This window comes from Paroedura picta, chromosome 1 (genome assembly GCF_049243985.1).
Source record: "Paroedura picta isolate Pp20150507F chromosome 1, Ppicta_v3.0, whole genome shotgun sequence".
Classification (NCBI taxonomy): domain Eukaryota; kingdom Metazoa; phylum Chordata; class Lepidosauria; order Squamata; family Gekkonidae; genus Paroedura; species Paroedura picta.
Genome location: NC_135369.1, coordinates 27,373,678 through 27,393,990, shown reverse-complemented (window position 1 = coordinate 27,393,990; position 20,313 = coordinate 27,373,678). Strand labels below are relative to the sequence as shown.

Genomic DNA, 20,313 nt, shown 5'->3' with positions numbered 1-20,313 from the left:
GGGAGAGTTCTTCCACCCCCCAATCTAGCGCTCATCGTATTCCTGAATGCAACAGGCTTGGCCCCTAGCTTATAAATAATATACACAGAGATTTTTATGAATCCAGGGGGATCACAATCCAATTCATGGATAAGCTCAGTCTGCATCCCCCTAATTCTGAAGATATTTTTAGGAGCCAATTTCTTAATAGATGTTTGTGTACAATAACTGAATTATCTGCTCTAAGTCCAGGTCTAACTAACCTCTCATTCTTAACCGTGTCTTTCCGTCCTACCTTCTTCTTGCAACTTCACACAGGCCGAGAACATCATGTTCCTGGAACTAGATGTCTCCCCTCCTGCTGTATTTGAGTTTGAGATCACACAGGACCAAAGTGAACACGATCCACGAGCGCTGCACCTGGAGAGGCTCATGCGCCTGGATAGCCTCTTGGAGCGCCCTGCTGCATCCCGGGTGCGGAAGTCACGGTCTTGGTGAGTGGGCAAATGTATGTTTTGGGGGTGACGTGGAAGAACATGGGCTCTATTTGGTGCTCATCCAAATAGTCAGAAATTCAAGCAGATGGGGGGAGATTTTCTCATTCAGGTCCCAAGTCCTAGCACTGGTGTGATGTTTCCAAAATATGACAGGTATTGTAGGGCAGACCGCAGGGTGAAGGGTGAGATTGGGTGGTTGCAGTCACCAACAAAAGGACTTTGGACTTATCTAGTCGAGAAGGGTGGCACCATGTACTACATATATAAGTTGGTGCTCATGAGAAATCACAGGAGGGAATAACAATAATAATGCCCCCCCAAAAACCCATTTCTCCTCTTATAAACTGTCACAGAATTGGGAATGCTGATCTCCTCTCCCTCTGTTTTTCCTGTCTTAGTTCAGGCTCAGCACTATCCTGTCTGTGGGCAGCCTGGATAAACTGTTTTACCATGTAATGTACACAGAGTGGATTCAGTGGACTAAAAGGGGGGGGGCAAGCAGTGCTTAAGATTGTGAAGTTAGGATACAATGTGGGCCTTTGTCTGGGAGTAGGCCCCATTGAATAACATGGGACCTACTTCTGCGTAGAAAAGAACAAGAATTTTAATGCCATTAAAGGTAATCTGTATCTAACAAGAACGAATGGATGCTTCCCCCATATTCTGCCTCTGAAGCTCCCTGTGGCTTGTGGGGAGAAAGGCTAATGAGGCAATCCTGAATGGGATCGTTGGACTCTCCTGTAGCAATTCTAGTGTGGGGACAAAGTAGGCCTTTATTTGAGGGGGTGGAAGGGAAAGGGAAAACCGGAGGGCATCATTCTCATTCTCTCTCGTGCTCTTCCCAGGTGCCAGAGTCCTCGCTCTTTGCCATCCTCAGCCACCCACGTATCCCTTGCCTCCAGCTCACAGAAACCCTCCACAACACTGGCTCACAAGTAACACCCCTTCGCCCTTCCTTCGCACATGGAGGACTGCGCTCCTTCTCCCGCCACTGGCTGCCTCCAAGAACATGTGGCCCAGGGACGGGCTTCCCCTGCACTAACTCTTCTTTGTCTTTAGCTACTTCTTGTGTGTTTGCGTGTCTGTTAAGAGATGACGGCTTCCCTGGGGCCCACGTCCCCACCCTCTCTGGATCTGTCATTCTATTTATTTAACATATTTATTTATGGTGTGTCTTTTGTGACAAAGCGGGGTTTCCAGACCGAGCAGCATCTTCGGTTAGTGGGCGGCACAGCACCGATTGCTCCCCTGCCAGTGGAGTGGCTGCACAACGCACAATGTTCCTAGAAGAAGACTGTTACTTGCCCATCGCTCCATTGATGCTCCCTCAAGCCCCCCCCTGTGGCCAGTCGTTCATTAGTGAGGAGGAAGCCGAACAATCTGCACTTTGCTTCGGTGGCAGTGCAGAGCTCCCTCTGTGTTCTTCAGGATTCCAGGAGTCACGGTCGGCTTTGTTGTATCCACTGTGCAGTTGGGCATGAATTGGTGGCAGGAATATGATCACATCAACCATAGAAACTGCTTTTGTTCTTGCAAGAAGAGCATCAGTCGCATCTTTCTGTTCGCAGAGCTGGCTCCACTGTTGTGCAGAAACGGCATTATGCAAGCGGCGTTTTGAGGAAGGCAACCAAAACATCTTTATGACTCTACGACACCTTTCCATTTGCTCCAGCATCATACAGCAGCCTTTTTCATCCACCCAGTGACTTTAAAACCAACTCAGTCAAGGTCTTATGGATCTACTGTCTTGAAACAGAAATCCTCTATATTCTCATTGGGGAAGAGACAATCTGTAGATAAAAAATCCAACCAGGCATGTATGGAATTCCTGGTAGAATGGAAGGAAACATAAAACTCATGGATGGCCAGCAGCTGAGGATCAAACCAGATGAGATGCTGGGAATTCCATGAAGGGAACTCCTAGCATATCCCTCCCTTTTAAATAGCGGGCATGCAGGTTCCCAGCTTGTATGGGAGACCTCAGTACAGCAGGAAAATATTAAGCCTTTTCGCTTCCATCATTTTCCCTACCTGAAACAAGTTCACGGGATTGCAAACTGTCCCACTGGACAGCCATAACAGAATTTGATAAGCTCCCAGACTTGTTTTGGGAAGCAAAATGGTGAAGGGGATGCTTGAATAAATAAAGCTGCCTTATTCTGAACTCCATCAAGGTCATTATCGTCTGCTCAGGCTGGCAGCAGCTCTCCAGAATCTCAGGCAAGGACTTTCACATCACCTCTCTGGTCCTTTCAGCTGGAGATTTAGCCAGGGACTGAACCTGGGATCTTCTGCATGCCAAGCAAATGATCTGGCACTGTGCCACAGCACCTCCCAAGTCAAGGCTTAACACCTCATCCTGTCCTAATCTAAATTGGGGTCCCACATGCCAGCTATTTAAAAGGGGGGGGGAACCCACTGTAAACTTCTTACATGGAATCCCGAAAGCCCCATGTCATTTTCTTGAGATAAGCCAATTCCATTCAGTACTCTTGAGGACTTTTTGGGTCAAGCTGAGGTCAGCAAGGGAAAGTAGAGAAATTAGGGAGGTTGAGGTGGAATATTCTACTCTAAAACATCCTAAATTGCTCTGTGTAACCATGTGTGCATTCCCTTTGTACTTGAGCCTGTAAGCTGCTGTAGATTACTGCTGAGCCCGTAGGTTGCCATAGGTTACTGCTGAACATGGGCCATCTAGAGGAAATAATCGTAGTTATAGTCCATTTCCCATCTAACTCTCTCACTAGTTTAGGCTACATGTTAATTACAAGTCCATTTCTAGAGTCCAGCTGGGGGCAACAGCAGCACCTTCAATTCAGGCTGCAAGGTCCGGCTACATTATACGTTCAGTCCGTACAGCAGCTTGCATTGTTGAAGGGGCTTGTGTGCTCTCTGAGGCCATGAAGGAAAAGAGATATCTAGTGAAAACGGGACTTCTGACATTAAGTTGGACATACCCCAATGATAGCAGCTTGTCCGATCACAGACCCATGATGGGCAGGGTCCTCAAGTTTAGGTCTAGCTATCAGTCATTCTAAGCAAGCCTCAGTTTTCATTTTCCTGTGGCCTAGCCATTGCTGGTATATTCTTCCCCCCAGATTCTGTGGACATTTCATCTTGTGTTCACACTTAGTTTGTTGTACTCAAGACTGTTTAACATGGATTACTGCATTAGCTTTTCTTTAATTACCTTTCTGCCTAAGAGGGTGGCAGAACAATGCACCCTTGTCATTTTTACAGTGCATGCTTGTGGATGAATCAGGATTTGAATCCTTGTTTTGTGACAGTGGGAACCGAACTGAGAATGGTAGTTATTCCTGTTTTATTCATGTGGACTGGGGATGGGTGGGTGGGTGGGTTACCTATGTAGTATCTGCTTCTGAAAGCCATAAGCCACTGCAAGGTGGCTCAGAGAATGGGAAGGGAATGAGAGGTTGTCTTGTTTGGCAGCAAGGAAATGACAATAGCCTATTTCCTAGAGTGTTCTGGTCATGATGGAGACTGGGGAACCATGAATGCCCCCCACAATACAGTGTGATGTAGCTTCACTATACAATGTGGCAGTCTGTCCTTGAATGGCTCCCCAAGGGTTCTCATTCATCCTATGCACTTTGACGCTTTTTAGAGCTTAGTACTACACATGATGTAGAAATCATGGTGGCCAGGACTGGAATACCATCAGGCACCACAAGAAGCAGAGAATGTTGTGGGGACAATGATAGCGGAAGGGGAAGTAGAAGAGGCAGACAGTCTGAGTGGGTCCAACAGGTCCCTTACTGAAGAATAGCACAACTAATAGAGAAAAGTCTCTTTCCCATCCTCCACTTGACTGTCAGTAGCGTTTGAACTGACTCCCTCAATACTTCCTTGCCTTTGATTTCTAGAGTCTCTTAAACATGTGCATTGCCTTGGAACTGGGGTAAAGAATTTCCAGATGGATCTTCTGGGTTTACCATACAGCACAACTGCGACACACAGCAAGGGGGCTTGAGACTTTTCAGGTCTGACTGTCATATCTGCAAACCAATTGCTCATGGCCAACCCTACTGTCTTCTTGGACATGATATAACCGGGCAGCTTCTGCCCTTTGGATTTTGTTTCCCATGGGATATAAAAAAGATGTATCTGGAGACACGTAGCTGAGCAGACCAGCCAGGAGAAAAGACATTTATCCTTCCCAGTAGCAAAAGCTGGAGGCATCAGTTCCGTTTCATTCATTTGCTGTACCATTGCAGCACAGGCTGCTGCCATAAAAGATGCACTGGAAGATAATTCTTGACACGCAACCTGGATCTGAACTGGCTGTAAGTGGGTTGGGCCCAGATTGCATCTCCTGCCCTCTGGATTCCGACTTAAGGAATTTGCCACAGCTAGCTCTTCCCCAGTGGTGATGCCCTTGTGCACACAAGCGAGGGGCACTACTAGTTACTTCTGATGCCAAAGTGCCCCTTTGATACTCACACCACGTTTAGTGTCCGAAGATCTCTTGCATTTCGTTTCTCTGTCCACTGCTGTGCTGCCAATAACCTCAGATAACTTCCTAGCACAAAACTCAAGGACAACGATGAAGAAAGTCAAGAACAGCTCATTTAGCTGCAGCGTCCCTCCTGCCTCTGTCAAACAGGCCAGGGGGCTCCCAGGGCCTCACTGCATTGCTGTGACAACCTCAGATGTAAATTTCTGATGTTCTTTGTTCTTTGTATGTTGGCGAGTCTGTATTTACATATGAATGTGTGTGGTGGATGCGTATGTTGTGTGGGTGAGTGTGGGTGTCCACCTGGGAAAACTATGAAATTACTGTCTATGTGGGTGACTGGAGAGGGGACAAATTCCAGAGGGGGGGGGGTCACAAAGTGGGAGGGATTGGTTGATTGGGAAGATGAGGGCCTCAACTGGGACCAAAATCTTTGTGCCTGTTGCTGTGGTGGTTTATTTAGGAAGTCAAAAGTTGGTGTATAGTGGCCCACGCTTGTCGCTCTATACATATGAATATACAGGACATATTATGCATAGATATATTATACATAATTTACTGGCAGAGGTCGTTGTCCCACACCCCCTCTGGTTCTGGATGGTTAAGCTCTTCAGTGCTCTGTAATGTTGCTTCGGTTTAGTGCTGCCCCAAACAGTGCTCTGGCAGCACCATTCCAAAAATCTCAACCATGACAATAAAGGAATGAGCATTGTTGCGAGAAAAGTGTGCAGCGTCATTTATTTGCACCTCTCATCCTTTTGAAGAGAAGACCACTTGGCTCAATTGTAACCCTCAGTGATCTGATCTGGGAAGGCCAGATCTCAGACACTAAGCAGGGTTGGCCCTGGGTGGTCCACAGATGGGTAGACCACCAAGGAAATCCAGGCTACTACGCAGAGCCAGGCAATGGCAAGCCAACTCAGTTTGTCTTTTGCCTTAGAAACCCTGCAGGGACATGGCTGCAACATGATGGCACTTTTTATCACCGCACAGTGACGAAAATACACTTCTCCAATGGGTTCTTGCATGATGAGCTGTGGATTCCAGGCTGTAGGGTCACGGGTTCTGTCCTTAGTATCTCCTGTTAAAAGGTAGTCACTGATGCGATAAAACACTGGCAAACCACTGTTAAAGCAGACAGCACACTGACCTGGATAAACCAATGGTCTAACACAGTATAAGTCAACTTCTTGCATGCCATCACCAAGCACAGAAATAGCTCCATCCTGATATTATTTTCACATGCTGAAGCCATTGTGTGTTACTGGAGTTTTGGCATGGTGACGACCTGGTCTTGAGTCTGCTCGACAGACATCTGCTGCCACATCCTATTAACTGGTCCTTCATGCCTTCCCAATCTCTTTTTACAACAGTATCTTGGCAGGAGGGCCTTGATTAACGTCAGTTTAATATCTGCTGGAGGGGCGGCTTCAGCTGATGAATCTGTTTGAGGAATCTGATATGTCTAAATCTGCAGAACGAGTTATCATTTGTATACTGTGAGTAGTGGTGCAGTTCAGTAATTCTGTAGTTAATGCTTCCCCTCACTTTAGGTGGTAATACATATTTTACTGAGTACACAAGATGCTCTGGATTTCTGTTCTGAATTCTGGCCTTGAACATACCACTGACTGTGAGGAGTCTCATCTATTCTGAATGAAAATAGCAAGCCTCCATGTTGATGGTTCTGACTAAGAAGAGGCTGAATACTTGCAGGCAGCACTTTTAGAACACTCAAAGCATGTCTACCTAGAGCTTAATGTGGTGCCAATCTGTTGCTTTAGTGCTAGAAAAAATGAGAAGAAAACATTCTGATGTCTGTGGATTCATACACTGTACCTTCTTGTGGAGATCACTGAAGCAGCTCAGACCTTTATACTTGGAAGCCCTAACCTTAGCTCTGGCACAACTAAAACTGAGTCTAACCGCACCTTTAAGATGAACAAAGATTGATTCAAAACATGAGCTTTCCAGTGCACGCGCTCTTCCGCAGACTAAATGGAACAAGGATCGTAAGTGTACAGATCTAAGGCAAAAGTAAATTGTGGCAAATTAGTAAACTGTGTCATAGTAGCCAAATTAAGCCATATGATGCCATATGATAATTCTTTGCTAAAACAGCTAATCAAGTCCTTTAAGTTCAGCTGTAGTTCACAAAAACATTGGAGGAATAAAGCTGTCCATATTAGTAATTACTGGCAGATACTTTTCCAGTTGTGAAAAGAAATAATTAAAAGAGACGAGTTGCTTGTGCATGGAAGCATCCCTGCAAGTGACAAGTTGTGCTGGCAAGTCATCTTGTCCTGAGACCAGAGAGTTAAATCCAAAATTGCATTACATATTAATAACATCACATTACAGTCATGCACTCGAAAGCTCACACCTTGAATAAATCTTTGTTGGTCTTAAACAGAGGTAGTCAAACTGCGGCCCTCCAGATGTCCGTGGACTACAATTCCCAGGAGCCCCTGCCAGCATTCGCAATTGTAGTCCACGGACATCTGGAGGGCCGCAGTTTGACTACCCCTGGTCTTAAAGGTGCTGTTGGACTCAATTTTTGTTGTACTACTTCAGACCAACACGGCTACCCACTTGAATCTATCTTAGACCTGCAGTAACTCCGGTGCAAGGGAAAAGCATCCTGTACATGTTCAAGGGAACTTTTCTGTTATTACTTCACATTTCCTAATAGTGATTTTCCCTCCTGGCTTCAAAAACAACCACTACAATACATTACATTTGCTGCTGCTTTTCTCCTGCCACTCTTCAGAGGTGCTTTGTAATTATAGGGTCAGAGGCTCCTCTCCTTTTGTTGGTGCTATGGGGACATCTTGTGGTTGTCCTCTTGCACTGCAACAACTATCCTGCTCAGCCTCCACCTTGCTGGAATCTCTCAGAGAAAACAAAAAGAGTTCCAGACTACAGATACAAAAGGGTGGAGCATTCTTCAGCCCAACCTTCAATCTACTGGCCTTGGCTAGGAATGAATACAGTTGCTAAATGTTCAGACTGAAGTCAGGCCTGGTACTAATACTTGACTAGTGTTTAAAAAACAGCTTCTAGCCAATTCCTAGTTACCTCACTTTAAGCCGATTGCTATACTAGAGCGTATACTTGGGGGCTTTACGCACCGGGATCTTTGTTGCAAATTGGTCACTGAATGAAAAATCGCCATTTAAAATAGTGGAATTCGTCGTTATGCATACCTGCCTTTGTAGTGGTATCCAGTTGCGTTTTGTAGCGTTTCCCATAGGCTTCCGGTCTCGGCAGAAATCGCTAGAAAGGAAGCGCTATTGCCGAGCTCGTCCCGCCCCTGGCCGTCAAGCAGCCAATGGGCAGCCGTTAGCATGCTCCCAAACAGCCCCTTTCCCTTTAAGAAAGGTTTTTTTTTAAAAAAAAACACCCATTGTAACGAATCTGTGTAGATTCGTTGCAACGGAGAGACCCATCCAGCTGCCTAATGTGTTTGAGCTGTCGTTTGATCGTATGATCGTTGGCACGCTGCCTCGAGTGAAAAGAAAAAAATCCCCCCTCCCCCCCCTCTCACGGGCCCGATTTTCGGCTGAATGACTGTGTTAAATGTGTGTGCTTAGTGACTGAAGGGGAGGGATTGAAGCCAGGGAAGCCTCTGTTTGAGCTGTCATTTGATCGTGGCCACGCTGCCTCGGAGTGGAAAAAAAAAATCCCCCCCTCCCCCCTCTCACGGGCCAATTTTCGGCTGAATGACTGTGTTAAATGTGTGTGCTTAGTGACTGAAGGGGAGGGACTGAAGCCAGGGAAGCCTCTAAACTGAAAGAGGCTCGCTGGTGCGTTTATCCCCGCTCGCTCGGAGAAAAAAAAATGGCGATCGCTTCACCGGAAGTTTGGAGGACAGGCTCAGGAGGAGGGACTTTGAAGAAACCGCAACAATGTTAACGCACAGGTCTTTATCGCTAGTGTTACAGATTGTTTGCAAGAGTGTAGCGCTTTCCGGAGGGTGAATCCACTTTTTGGGATTCCCCTGAAAGCGCTACAACGAAGCGCTTTTTGCTGATCGGTTTCAGGAGTGTTGCAGATTGTCTACGACGTCGTGCGTTAAGGCAGATCAATAGCGTTTCCAATTAGCAACCATTGTGCGATTTTGAAGCCGTGCAAAAAGCCCCTTGGTTTAAAATTGTTCTTTTTCTGTATAGGAGGTGGCACAACTCAGATTAAACTGCATGATTTGAGAAAACATGCTTACAAGGCCAACTAATTAACCTATAGATCATTACTATGATCTGACTAGCTAAACCCGGGGTAGTCAAACTGCGGCCCTCCAGATGTCTATGGACTACAATTCCCATGAGCCCCTGCCAGCATTTGCCGGCAGGGGCTCATGGGAATTGTAGTCCACGGACATCTGGAGGGCCGCAGTTTGACTACCCCTGAGCTAAACCTTTATATATGCTTACTGGAAGCTAGATCCCTTCATGGGTTCACCCCCTCCCCTCAGGGACACCAATTCAGAAATCTGGAACATTTCCCAGTCTAGCCACCACATTCCTATACCCTAACAACCTTGGGAGCACAGAATATCTCCAAGCTCAGGAACTTAGACAAAACAGGCACTGAATCATTCTTGCCACCTGCTCCCTTCCTGGGAAAGGAGCACTACTTTAGGGTTAGTTTTCTAGCCAGAGCAAAGCACTCTGGGAGAGTGGACAAGACTTTGGCCAAGGTGAACCAGGCCACTCCACAGTCTGTATTTAATTCCAAGACCCACAGGAGCCCCTGTTGTGCCCTCTTTGTCTTCCCCAGTTCCCAATTAGGAAGAAAGGCAAGGTCTCAAAAGAAAAACAGCATAGTTTATTGGGCCAAGAACTATGTGGACGGGTTCCGTCTTTGCCAAGGGCTCAGATGGAATGCCGTACAGAGCATTTACCATGAGTTGTACTTATACAGAAAATCCATCCATTGTCCATCAGTCATAAACTTAACATAATCAACACATAGTCAAACGTGAGCCATGACATATACCAGGTCCCTTACCATCTTCTATTTTCCATTGACATTAGCATCTATCATCTACTGATACATATAACTATCTTATCTCATATACCCTTTTAACATACTATAGAGCATCATTAATTTTCCTATACCATGCAGTGGCATCAATCTACCTGCATTCCATTCTGGCATTTCGAGGGTCCTCTGTCTCTTATTTATAGTCTTTAATAAACTGGTGAGCTGTTAGCTTATCTATCTATTAGCTTCTATGTGAAGACTTCCAGGCCTGGTGTCTATATTGAACCCCTCACTAGGATAGTGACCCTTGGTTCACCTGCAGCCTCATATCTTAGAAAGAGAGAAAGAGGCCCTTTTGGGCTAGGAGCTGACCAGAACAAGAATGTGCTAACAGAGCATCTATTCCTATTAACAAAGCATTTCTAACTAGTGTTTGCAAAGGCTAGTATTTTAACATGTCTATAAGAGATTTATAAAAATAATATCTATTGGCAGTACATATTATAGTAATACAAAACGTTTCCCATCACTATCATGAATATGCAGGGTTCTCAAAAGCAGTTGTTTGATTCAATTCTTTTCCTTTTGGACCCTTCATTTCCTCCCTTTTTAACTTGTCACAGATTTCTTTCTGTGTGGGGTATAGTGGAATACAGTCAGCACATTCCTTAGGGATAACTTTTACTATCATTAACTTTGGGGCATTAATGGAGCTTGTTGAAGACCCCAGGTTTGATGGCGGTTTCATTGGATATGCGGTGAGTTGAGCTCCCTCTATCACACTAGTTATTAGACGCATAAAACAAGGAATACAACAGGGTAAAAACATGAGTCCCGCTAAGGCACAGGTCAAAAAGAATAACACCTTCTTCCACCAGGCTCCATTAAAAATACCTGTCCACCAACCATCATCCAAGAATCCTTTCCATCTCTGTATCGGAACATGAGCCAATTTTCTGATGTTCTTAGCTATTTCCATTACTGCTTCTCCATTATCATCTATTTTGAGACAACAATTGCTGAGATTAAATTTTTGACAAACCCCGCCCTCTTCGGCTAAAAGGTAGTCAAGGGCCATACGGTTTTGGTAAATTGCTGTGCGCATCTGGGTACTTTGAGCAGCAAGCAAGTCCAAAGCTGTAGCAGTCTGGTTTGTAATTAGTTCCAACACTGCCTGTAACCGAATTATACGGTTTAACATGTATATGGGTGTCCGGTACCCCCACATACCATCATCTCTCCAGGTTGCTGGACCATAGACATTAATGATTCTTTGAGGTGACCATTCTTCCCCGTCCCATTCCTGCGCACCCCCTATATCTGTTGTTATTGACCTCTTGCTTCTTGTGTCTGGAATGCTATTATCATCATATAGGGGAATACCTAACTGTTGTTCCATTTCTGAGCCTAATAAGAAGAAAAAGGGAGATATGACACCAGGATAGCACCTGCCAGTCCAGTTAGCGGGGAGAATTGTGTAGGCCTTGTCCCCACATATCCAATAGTGTCCTTTGAGAGCGGGATTCCTCTTACTGAGCCACAAGGGGTCGATTACATTCTCATGGTCAGCATAAGGAAAATATTTTGTAGTTAGTAATCCTAATGGTCCCGCTTCGCGTCTATCAGATATTTTACATCTCCACAATTGATTCAATGTTTTCCATTTACAAACAGCACCATATATTGTATCATTGGTTCGAGACCAATACGTTGAAAAACCAACAACTTGAGTCCCATTTGGATGATGCCACATCCATCGGTATACATAAGGAACTAACCCATCCTTTTTATAGTTATATTGCTGACAATAGAAAAGTGACCAATAATATCCAGAAGATAACTTTGCTCGAGGGACTTGAAGTTCACATGAATCATATGTAAACCCATTCTGGGGATGACTTGGAGTACAGCGTTTTGACCAACTCCCATTAGAGAATTGGAAATGGGTATTATTCCATTTACCAACCAATTTTGAACAATTTACAGGTGTGCAATCGTCTATTACACACTTTTGTGTCCATGTCAACGTCCAATTGCATCGGCTCCATCCCACCACAGGACCTTCCCCTTGGTTTTGTATACAGTAAGATGCCTCCTCGTTGTGTCTAAGTTCCCAGACCTCTTCTTGACCCCAATCCTCCCCGTTGTTATTGTTAACCACCACAAGGTCGCTTAGCAACCATTTGGGTGCCAGGGGAATCCCTCTCCATGGCCACTGGTCTCCTACTAAGGGCCCACCACATACCAAACAGTTTGTCAAATTCAATTCTCTTGCTATGGTTACCATAGTTTCTATATATCCATTCTTCCACGTGTCTTCTGTTATCTCCGTGATTAGTCGTCCCCATCCCCCAACACAAACACAAATTATCACCCACAATCCTCCTGAAATATTAAGAGTCATCATTTTTCTTTTTCCTTTCTGGTCGCTTTTACGGACAATCACTTTGTGCACAGTTTCTTCGAAATCTTTAGCTTCAAGGGCTCCAGTTGTTCAGCTTGCCACCACTCGTCTGGAGGAGGACACGCCTTTACACGGGAATAGTGTATCCACGCCTTAAGCCCTTCAACTTTTACAGCAGTAGGGGTAGACAGCAACACTTGCTTCGGTTCCGACCACTTAGGCTGTTCAGCTGTTGGGTCGAGCTCCTTCACAAGGACCCACGATCCCACTTCAGCAATGGGTTCCTTGGTAGGCTGAACCGGAAGGGCGTCACGTACCTGTTTGTGAATAACAGACAATACCTGCGCCAGTTTCTGTACGTACATTGTCACATTGACCTCCCCTGAATATTTGGACATGTGTCTATTTACGGTGAACGGGCGGCCATACACTATCTCAAAAGGAGACAGTCCTAACCTTGAGCTTGGGATGGCCCGGATGCGGGCCAAGGCAAGGGGCAAAACTTTTGGCCAAGGCAGCGATGTTTCCTGACACAGTTTCCCCAAATGAGTTTTTAGAGTTCGGTTCATTCTTTCGACCTTGGCAGAGGCCGTTGGTCGGTAATTTGAGTGTAAGGACCATTTTATGGCTAAGTAACTACTCACCCCTTGGGTGATCTGTGAAACAAAATGACTCCCATTGTCACTCTCAACCCCTTTTGGTACTGAAAATCGAGGAATAATATGCTCAATGAGGGCCTGCACCACTTCGCTTGCTTTCTGCGTTGCTGTTGGAAACGCTTCAGGCCAACCAGAGAACATGTCAACAAAGACTAAGAGGTGATGTTTTCGTCCTCGCTTAGGTAATTCAGTGAAGTCTACTTGCCATGCCTCTCCAGGGTAGGAAGCCCTTCGAAGGTGGCCTTTTGGGTGTTTCTGAGTAGATCCTTTAGGGTTGAATCGTAAACACTCAGGACAGGATTGGGCAACTTTTCTCACAATATTCTTTAGGCCTGGGTTACAATAAATGTCTCTTAGCCATCGGGTTAGGGCCTTAATTCCCATGTGAGTGGACTGGTGAGCCCGCTGAACGAGAGGAAAAACAATATTTCTCGGTAACTGTATTTTTCCCTTCACTGTCCACCATCCGTTTTCCCATTCTCCCCCTGGGATAAGCTCATCATTGGTTTCGTATAAGGCTGGCAGGTCAGCATCTGGTTCCACCATAACCAGGGGGCAAGTGATGCAGCTAGTGGGAGACTGTAGGGCAGCTTTCTTAGCCCAGTAATCTGCCGCTTGATTTCCCCGTGTAACCTGAGAATCATCGGATTGATGTCCCCGACAGTGTACTATGGCCAATTCTTTTGGGAGCCAGATAGCAGTCATAAGTTTTTCAAGAAGTTGCTTAGTTTTTAGGGGCTTCCCATCTGCACCTCGATATCCCCTTTCTTTCCATAAGGCCCCGTGCGTATGGGCTGCTAGAAAGGCAAACCGGCTGTCCAAATAAATTGTAGCTCTTAAGTCCTTAGTTAATTCACAGGCTTTAATGAGGGCTGTTAACTCTGCTATCTGAGCAGAGCAATGAGCTGGCAGGGCCTCTGTCCATACAGGCTGCAAATCTTCCCCTACCACAGCGTAACCTGTGTAACGATGCCCATAGTGGACGAAGGAAGACCCATCAGTCCAAAGCTGCAAATCATTTTCCTGCAATGGTGTAGATTTGATATCCTGTCTTCCCCCTGTGACCACTTCTAATACCTCTAAGCAGTTGTGGGGCTCTTCACTTCCTTCCAGGGGAACAGGGAACAAAGTAGCAGGATTTAGTTTTGTTGGGACTCCTAATTTCACATTTTCTTGTTCTAATAGTAAAGTGACAAACTCAGAGACTCTCTTGGAGGTAGCCCAGACTGGAATTTTTTGTTCCAACAATGTTTTGACAGCATGTGGGCAGAACACAGTCATTTCAGATCCCATAACAATCTTCTGTGATTCCTCGACTAAACTGGCTGTGGCTGCAACTGCACGGACGCATGGGGGCCATCCCTGGGCAACGGGATTGAGCCTTTTGGATAGGTATGCCACTGGCCGGGTTACAGGACCTAATGCCTGAGTGAGAACTCCCACTGCGCAACCAGTTCGTTCCATGACAAAAAGTTCAAACGGTCGAGTCTGGTCTGGAAGAGCGAGGGCCACCGCTTTAATCAGGCCATTTCGCAGTTCAGTCCAGGCCCGTCGATGTTCGCCTGTCCATTCCCAGATCTGTCCTTCCTGGGTAAGCACATATAAAGGTTTGGCAAGGATTGAATAATTGGGGATCCATAAACGCCCATAACCCGTGATTCCCAAGAAAGAACGTAACTGTTTCCTGTTTTGGGGTTCTGGTAAAGCCAAAACAGCTTGGACTCGGCTCTGGTGTAGCCTGCGAGTCCCTTCCTTGAGAACAAATCCCAGATACTGAACTTCCTTCTGTACCCATTGCACTTTCTCCTTGCTGACTTTGTAGCCGCAAAATGACAGGTGGTTAAGAGTCATTACGGATGCTGCATGGAGGGCTGCTTCACACTCAGATGCCAGTAATAAATCATCAACGTACTGCAGCAGGGTACATTGGGGTACCTCTAGGCCTCTCAGGTCTTTGCTTAAGGCAGCAGCAAAAACAGTGGGACTGTTTTTATATCCCTGAGGCAATCGGGTCCAAGTTAGCTGACCTTTCCATCCAGTTTGGGGGTCTGTCCATTCAAAAGCAAAGATGGCTCGGCTTTCCGGTGCTATTTCGACACAGAAAAACGCATCCTTAATATCAATAGCTGTGTAGTATTGTTGGGTGGATTTCAGGGTGCTAAGGAGAGTATAGGGGTTCGCCACCGTGGGGTGAAGACCTGTCACTCGGCGGTTTACTTCTCTTAAATCTTGCACAAACCGCCAGGTCCCATTTGGCTTGGGCACTGGAAAAATAGGGGTGGACCATGGAGACTGGGTTTCTTCGAGGAGTCCATTGTCTAGGAACAATTTAATAACTGGCTGGAGTCCCCATCTGGCCTCCGTCTTAATGGGATATTGCTTGATGGAGATAGGCTGTGCCTCAGAGAGTAAGTTGACTTGATGAGGGACTGCAAACTTAGCTTTTCCCGGGACTCCCTTATACCAAATTTCAGGATCGATTTCATTCCCATCTTTGCAGACCAGCTGTGGTGTGGGAATGTCATGGATGTAACACAGATAGGCTTTCCCTGGAGGGATTTTCAGTCGGACACCTTTAGGGGTGCACTGGACTGTAGCTTCCAGTTTTCCCAGCAGGTCCCGGCCCATTAAGTTGATGGGGCATTGAGGAACTAACAGGAATGAATGAATCAATCGTGGGCCTGAAGGAATTTGGACTTCTAGGGGAAGACTCTGATATACACTGTCCATTTTCCCCTCAACTCCAACAATTTGTTTAGTAAGCGTACCTAGTCTCGGGATAGACGGGGAATTCAGGACACTGTAGGTGGCGCCAGTGTCCACAAGAAATGTTTCTGTTCGTCCCCCTATTTTAAGTTCCACCAGAGGGTCAGGGGATGCTGATAATTCCCCTCCGCAACCCTGTCAATCCTCTCCTTGGAAAAATGTCCCATCCAAACCAGGCGTAGCCGGAAAAGCAGCTGGACGTTCTCCTGGTGGTGGAGTCATTCCCCGGCCCCGTGGTCCTCGGCCCCTTCCTCGAAAGCCTTGAGAGGGTAGGCCAAATTGGGGTGGCTTTGGGGGTTGCCAACTTTCAGAATTGCCAGGGCCTGCCCTTAGAGGGCATTCATTCTTCCAGTGACCCTCTTGCTTGCAGATAGCGCATTGATTCGGGCCCAACCGAGGGGTCCCACGTCCTCTTCCCATCCCATGGCCTCCCCTGCCCACAACATGGGTCTGAGCCTGTAAAGCAGCGGCAAGTAAGGTAGCCTGTCGCTTCATTTTCTTGTCCTCCTTTTTCTCCTCCTCCTGGTCTCGCTGAGCATAGACTTGGTAGGCCGTTTGAATAAGGACCTCCATGGATTGGGCAGAAGGGGCATCCAATTTTTGCAGTTTTCTTCTAATATCGGGTGCACTCTGGCCAATGAAGGCGGCTTTTAACATAGACTCATTACCTGGGGCCTCAGGATCTATATCTGTAAAGCGGCGATAGCCATCCTTAAGGCGAGCCAGAAAGTCTGTAGGTGATTCTTTGGATTCCTGTAATATCTGGCCCACTCGGTGGAAATTTACTGCCTTCGGGACACCCACTTTTAGACCATGGACCAGGCATTTACGAACCTCGACCAAAGCGTCTTCATCCCTATTGGGATCTATAGTGGTGTTGGGATCCGTGAAAACCCTCTCTGGCCAATTTCCATGTCCTCCCCGGACTCTCTGATATTCTGCCTCAGCAGCCAACAATACCTGGCGTTTATCTTCTCCTGACAGAAGAGCTGCCAGTAGTGCATGAAGATCAGCCACTGTGGGGCGATGGGTGGCAGCAATTCGCTGAACCAATTCAACATATGACTGGGGGGATTCTCGATAGGGTGGAAGGCTATTTCGCCAATTGAATAAGTCATTGGTTGTGAAGGGGGTGTGGATGTAAACCAACCCTTCATGTGATGGCACTTGGCGCAGGGGCATTGTTGTGGCTGCTCTAGTGTGGCTTGCAATGGGTGACATTGATGCAATGGTTTTCACAAGGCTTCCTATTGACTGGTCCAATTTTCGGGCCAACCCATGTAACTTTGTTTCCTCCCCCTCTTCTTCATCTGAACTTTCTTTACTTAAAGAGGGGCGGGTGCCTGAGGATACTCCTGAGCAGGGAGTTGATGCTGTTATTATAGAACTCTGAGGAGTGGATGATGCTGCAGCTTCCCCGGATCCCCCTGATCTGGGGGTTGAGGCAGCTGGGGAAGCCTGAGCTAGGGATTGCCGTTCACCTCGGAGTGAGGGATAGATCGGGTTGTAGGGTGGTGGGAAATCCTCTTCTTCCTCTGGGGGTGGAGGTGGTGGTGGGAAAGGTTCTTCGTCCTTTTTAGCAGCTAGCAATAACCAGGCAGCCTGGGGTTTTGGAGTGACTTCGAGACCACTTTGTTTGGCCAAATTAGGTTTTCCCCGTAGTTCCCAGAAGGGGAACAAATAAGGTTTTTCGCTATCCTTCCCTGCCTTAGCCATAAAAAGGTCCAGTTGATACAGGGCATTATAGTCAATAGACCCCTCTGGGGGCCATTCAGCTTTTCCTTCTAAGTCATATTGTGGCCATATGACCTGGCATAGAAATACCATTTTCTTTTTGGACAGGCCTCCCGTATCCAAAGATCCCCAGTTGTTCAAAATACATCCTAGTGGCCCTCCTGTGGTGCTTAGTGTTCCTCCCATCCTGGCGACTTGGGAGCGCTCGTCAGCGGGGCTGGTTGACTCTCTGTCCTAACCTAGCCTCTCTCCCTACCTGGCGCCGCCCCCCCTCCTACAGCAAGTTTTCCGTGGCTTTCAAACACTTCAACAAACAGACACAGAGGGAAACAGCCCTAGGGGACCAGGGTAAGGGGTCCCTGGGTCCCGACACAAGAAGGGTAAGACAAACAACTTTCGCTTCGTCCGTCTCTGGCCGGCAGCCTCGCGGCTGTTCGGAACCGCAAATCGGGACTCCGCACTCACTTCGCAGGCAATTCTGCGTCTCAGACACACACCATTCAATAGCCACGGACACACACTCCCCCAGCCCTCCCTTTTTAAAATGTCCCACAAAATGCTCACCCGTTGATGCTGAAGATCAGCCTCGTCCTCCCCTGTAGAGACCTTTTTGCGAGCGTTCAGTCCCGGCTTCCCGGAGTCTGCCGACGGAGCAGTGGCGAGGTCCCGCTGACGAAAAACAGGTCAGGTGCGCACTTCGGGAAACGTCGCTAGTCCCACGTCGATTTTCTCCGGAGCCGACCGCCGAAGGCTGGGCACCACTAAAAGCGTGCTGCCCCCCAAAGGGAATTGACTCCCCTTGACCTAACGACGGTCAAAGGGTCCCATCTGGGTCGCCAAAAATGTTGTGCCCTCTTTGTCTTCCCCAGTTCCCAATTAGGAAGAAAGGCAAGGTCTCAAAAGAAAAACAGCATAGTTTATTGGGCCAAGAACTATGTGGACGGGTTCCGTCTTTGCCAAGGGCTCAGATGGAATGCCGTACAGAGCATTTACCATGAGTTGTACTTATACAGAAAATCCATCCATTGTCCATCAGTCATAAACTTAACATAATCAACACATAGTCAAACGTGAGCCATGACATATACCAGGTCCCTTACCATCTTCTATTTTCCATTGACATTAGCATCTATCATCTACTGATACATATAACTATCTTATCTCATATACCCTTTTAACATACTATAGAGCATCATTAATTTTCCTATACCATGCAGTGGCATCAATCTACCTGCATTCCATTCTGGCATTTCGAGGGTCCTCTGTCTCTTATTTATAGTCTTTAATAAACTGGTGAGCTGTTAGCTTATCTATCTATTAGCTTCTATGTGAAGACTTCCAGGCCTGGTGTCTATATTGAACCCCTCACTAGGATAGTGACCCTTGGTTCACCTGCAGCCTCATATCTTAGAAAGAGAGAAAGAGGCCCTTTTGGGCTAGGAGCTGACCAGAACAAGAATGTGCTAACAGAGCATCTATTCCTATTAACAAAGCATTTCTAACTAGTGTTTGCAAAGGCTAGTATTTTAACATGTCTATAAGAGATTTATAAAAATAATATCTATTGGCAGTACATATTATAGTAATACAAAACGTTTCCCATCACTATCATGAATATGCAGGGTTCTCAAAAGCAGTTGTTTGATTCAATTCTTTTCCTTTTGGACCCTTCACCCCCAAGGCTACTGTAAAAATCAATCAAAATCCCAAACCAAAACAAGGCAAGATCAGAACTGATTCTGACAACCAGGTGTCTTGCTACCACCTGACCTACATGATTCATCCAGGATTGGTTGATTGCTACTATGGTTGTGTGCAGCAGCATCCGAATCAGCTGTTCCAGGCCGACGAAGCCAGCGGGGGGGAGGCGCACCGGTGCATCAGTTGGCGCACACACACAGGCACCTGCTTGTGTGTGCCACGTTGTGTGCCCATGCCTCCCTCCCTCCCTCCTCCCATGCGGTGTGGTGCTGGCTGCATCAGCCTGGAATAGCCAATTTGGATGCCGCTGCACACAACCCTAATTGCTACTGTTCAACAGCAGATACTCCATGAAAGTCAATATAGTGCAGTTGTTAGATATTTCATACCAGGATATGGAAGACCCAGGTTCATATCTCCCCTCTGCCAAGGAAATTAGCTGGGTGACATTGGGCCATCTACAAACTTGGAGCCTAACCTAGCTCACAAGGTTGTTGTGAGGATAAAATACAGGTCAGGGGAATGATGTAAGCTCCTCTAGGTCCCTATTGTGGAGAAATAAAGTAAATAATAAATATAGCGGGGAAATATTTATTTATTTAATTTATATTTATATACTGTTCCTTCCCGGAAGGCTCAGGGCGGTTTACAGGGAACAGGAAACAGGTACAGATAAAAGGTAGATTGGTTACTAGGTGGGAAGGCGGGAAAGTTGAGGATATGGGGGCTGCCAAGAGAAGGGAAAGAAAAAATCATGTGAAGAAAAGGATATACAGGGGAAAATATGGTGAGTGTCTCCCTCCCTCCCATAAGTCCTTGTAGGTTCCCCAATGTACGACATGGCCCAGCCCTGCTGGCATCACACAACTCAGTCAAAACTTTCCCACTGAACTGACTGGCAGGAGTAGAGAAGGAAGGAGAGTTGAAGAAGGGGGTAGATCAGTGTGAGCTGGCTCGTGGAGCCAAGGATGCAGAATAAGGGGAGAACACTTTTAGTAAAAGGAAAGAGGAAATGGTGGGGGCAGAGAAAATGAGATGTCACTCATAAATCCTTGCAAGTCCCTTACTCGGTAAAACTATTCTTCATTCTCCTCTCTTCCCAACCTAAATAAC

At 46.6% G+C, this 20,313-nt stretch overlaps 1 protein-coding gene and 1 long non-coding RNA gene across 2 annotated transcripts in view; one reads left to right on the top strand and one right to left on the bottom strand.

The window, feature by feature from the left end:
* KIF3C (kinesin family member 3C) overlaps positions 1–5,673 on the top strand; it is a 56,066-nt gene extending 50,393 nt beyond the window's left edge. The window contains exons 7-8 of the mRNA XM_077330745.1: positions 298–473; positions 1,322–5,673. Of these exons, the coding sequence (XP_077186860.1) occupies positions 298–473; positions 1,322–1,415 (270 nt within the window). The 3' untranslated portion in view covers positions 1,416–5,673. The remainder of the gene's footprint in view (positions 1–297; positions 474–1,321) is intronic.
* A 4,083-nt stretch (positions 5,674–9,756) lies between these two features.
* Positions 9,757–19,236, bottom strand: LOC143834128 (uncharacterized). Its single transcript, XR_013229732.1, has 2 exons — positions 18,064–19,236; positions 9,757–12,657 (listed from the first exon to the last, which is right to left on the bottom strand). It is a non-coding gene; the product is annotated as an uncharacterized LOC143834128 (long non-coding RNA).
* Between the last annotated feature and the right edge of the window lie 1,077 nt (positions 19,237–20,313).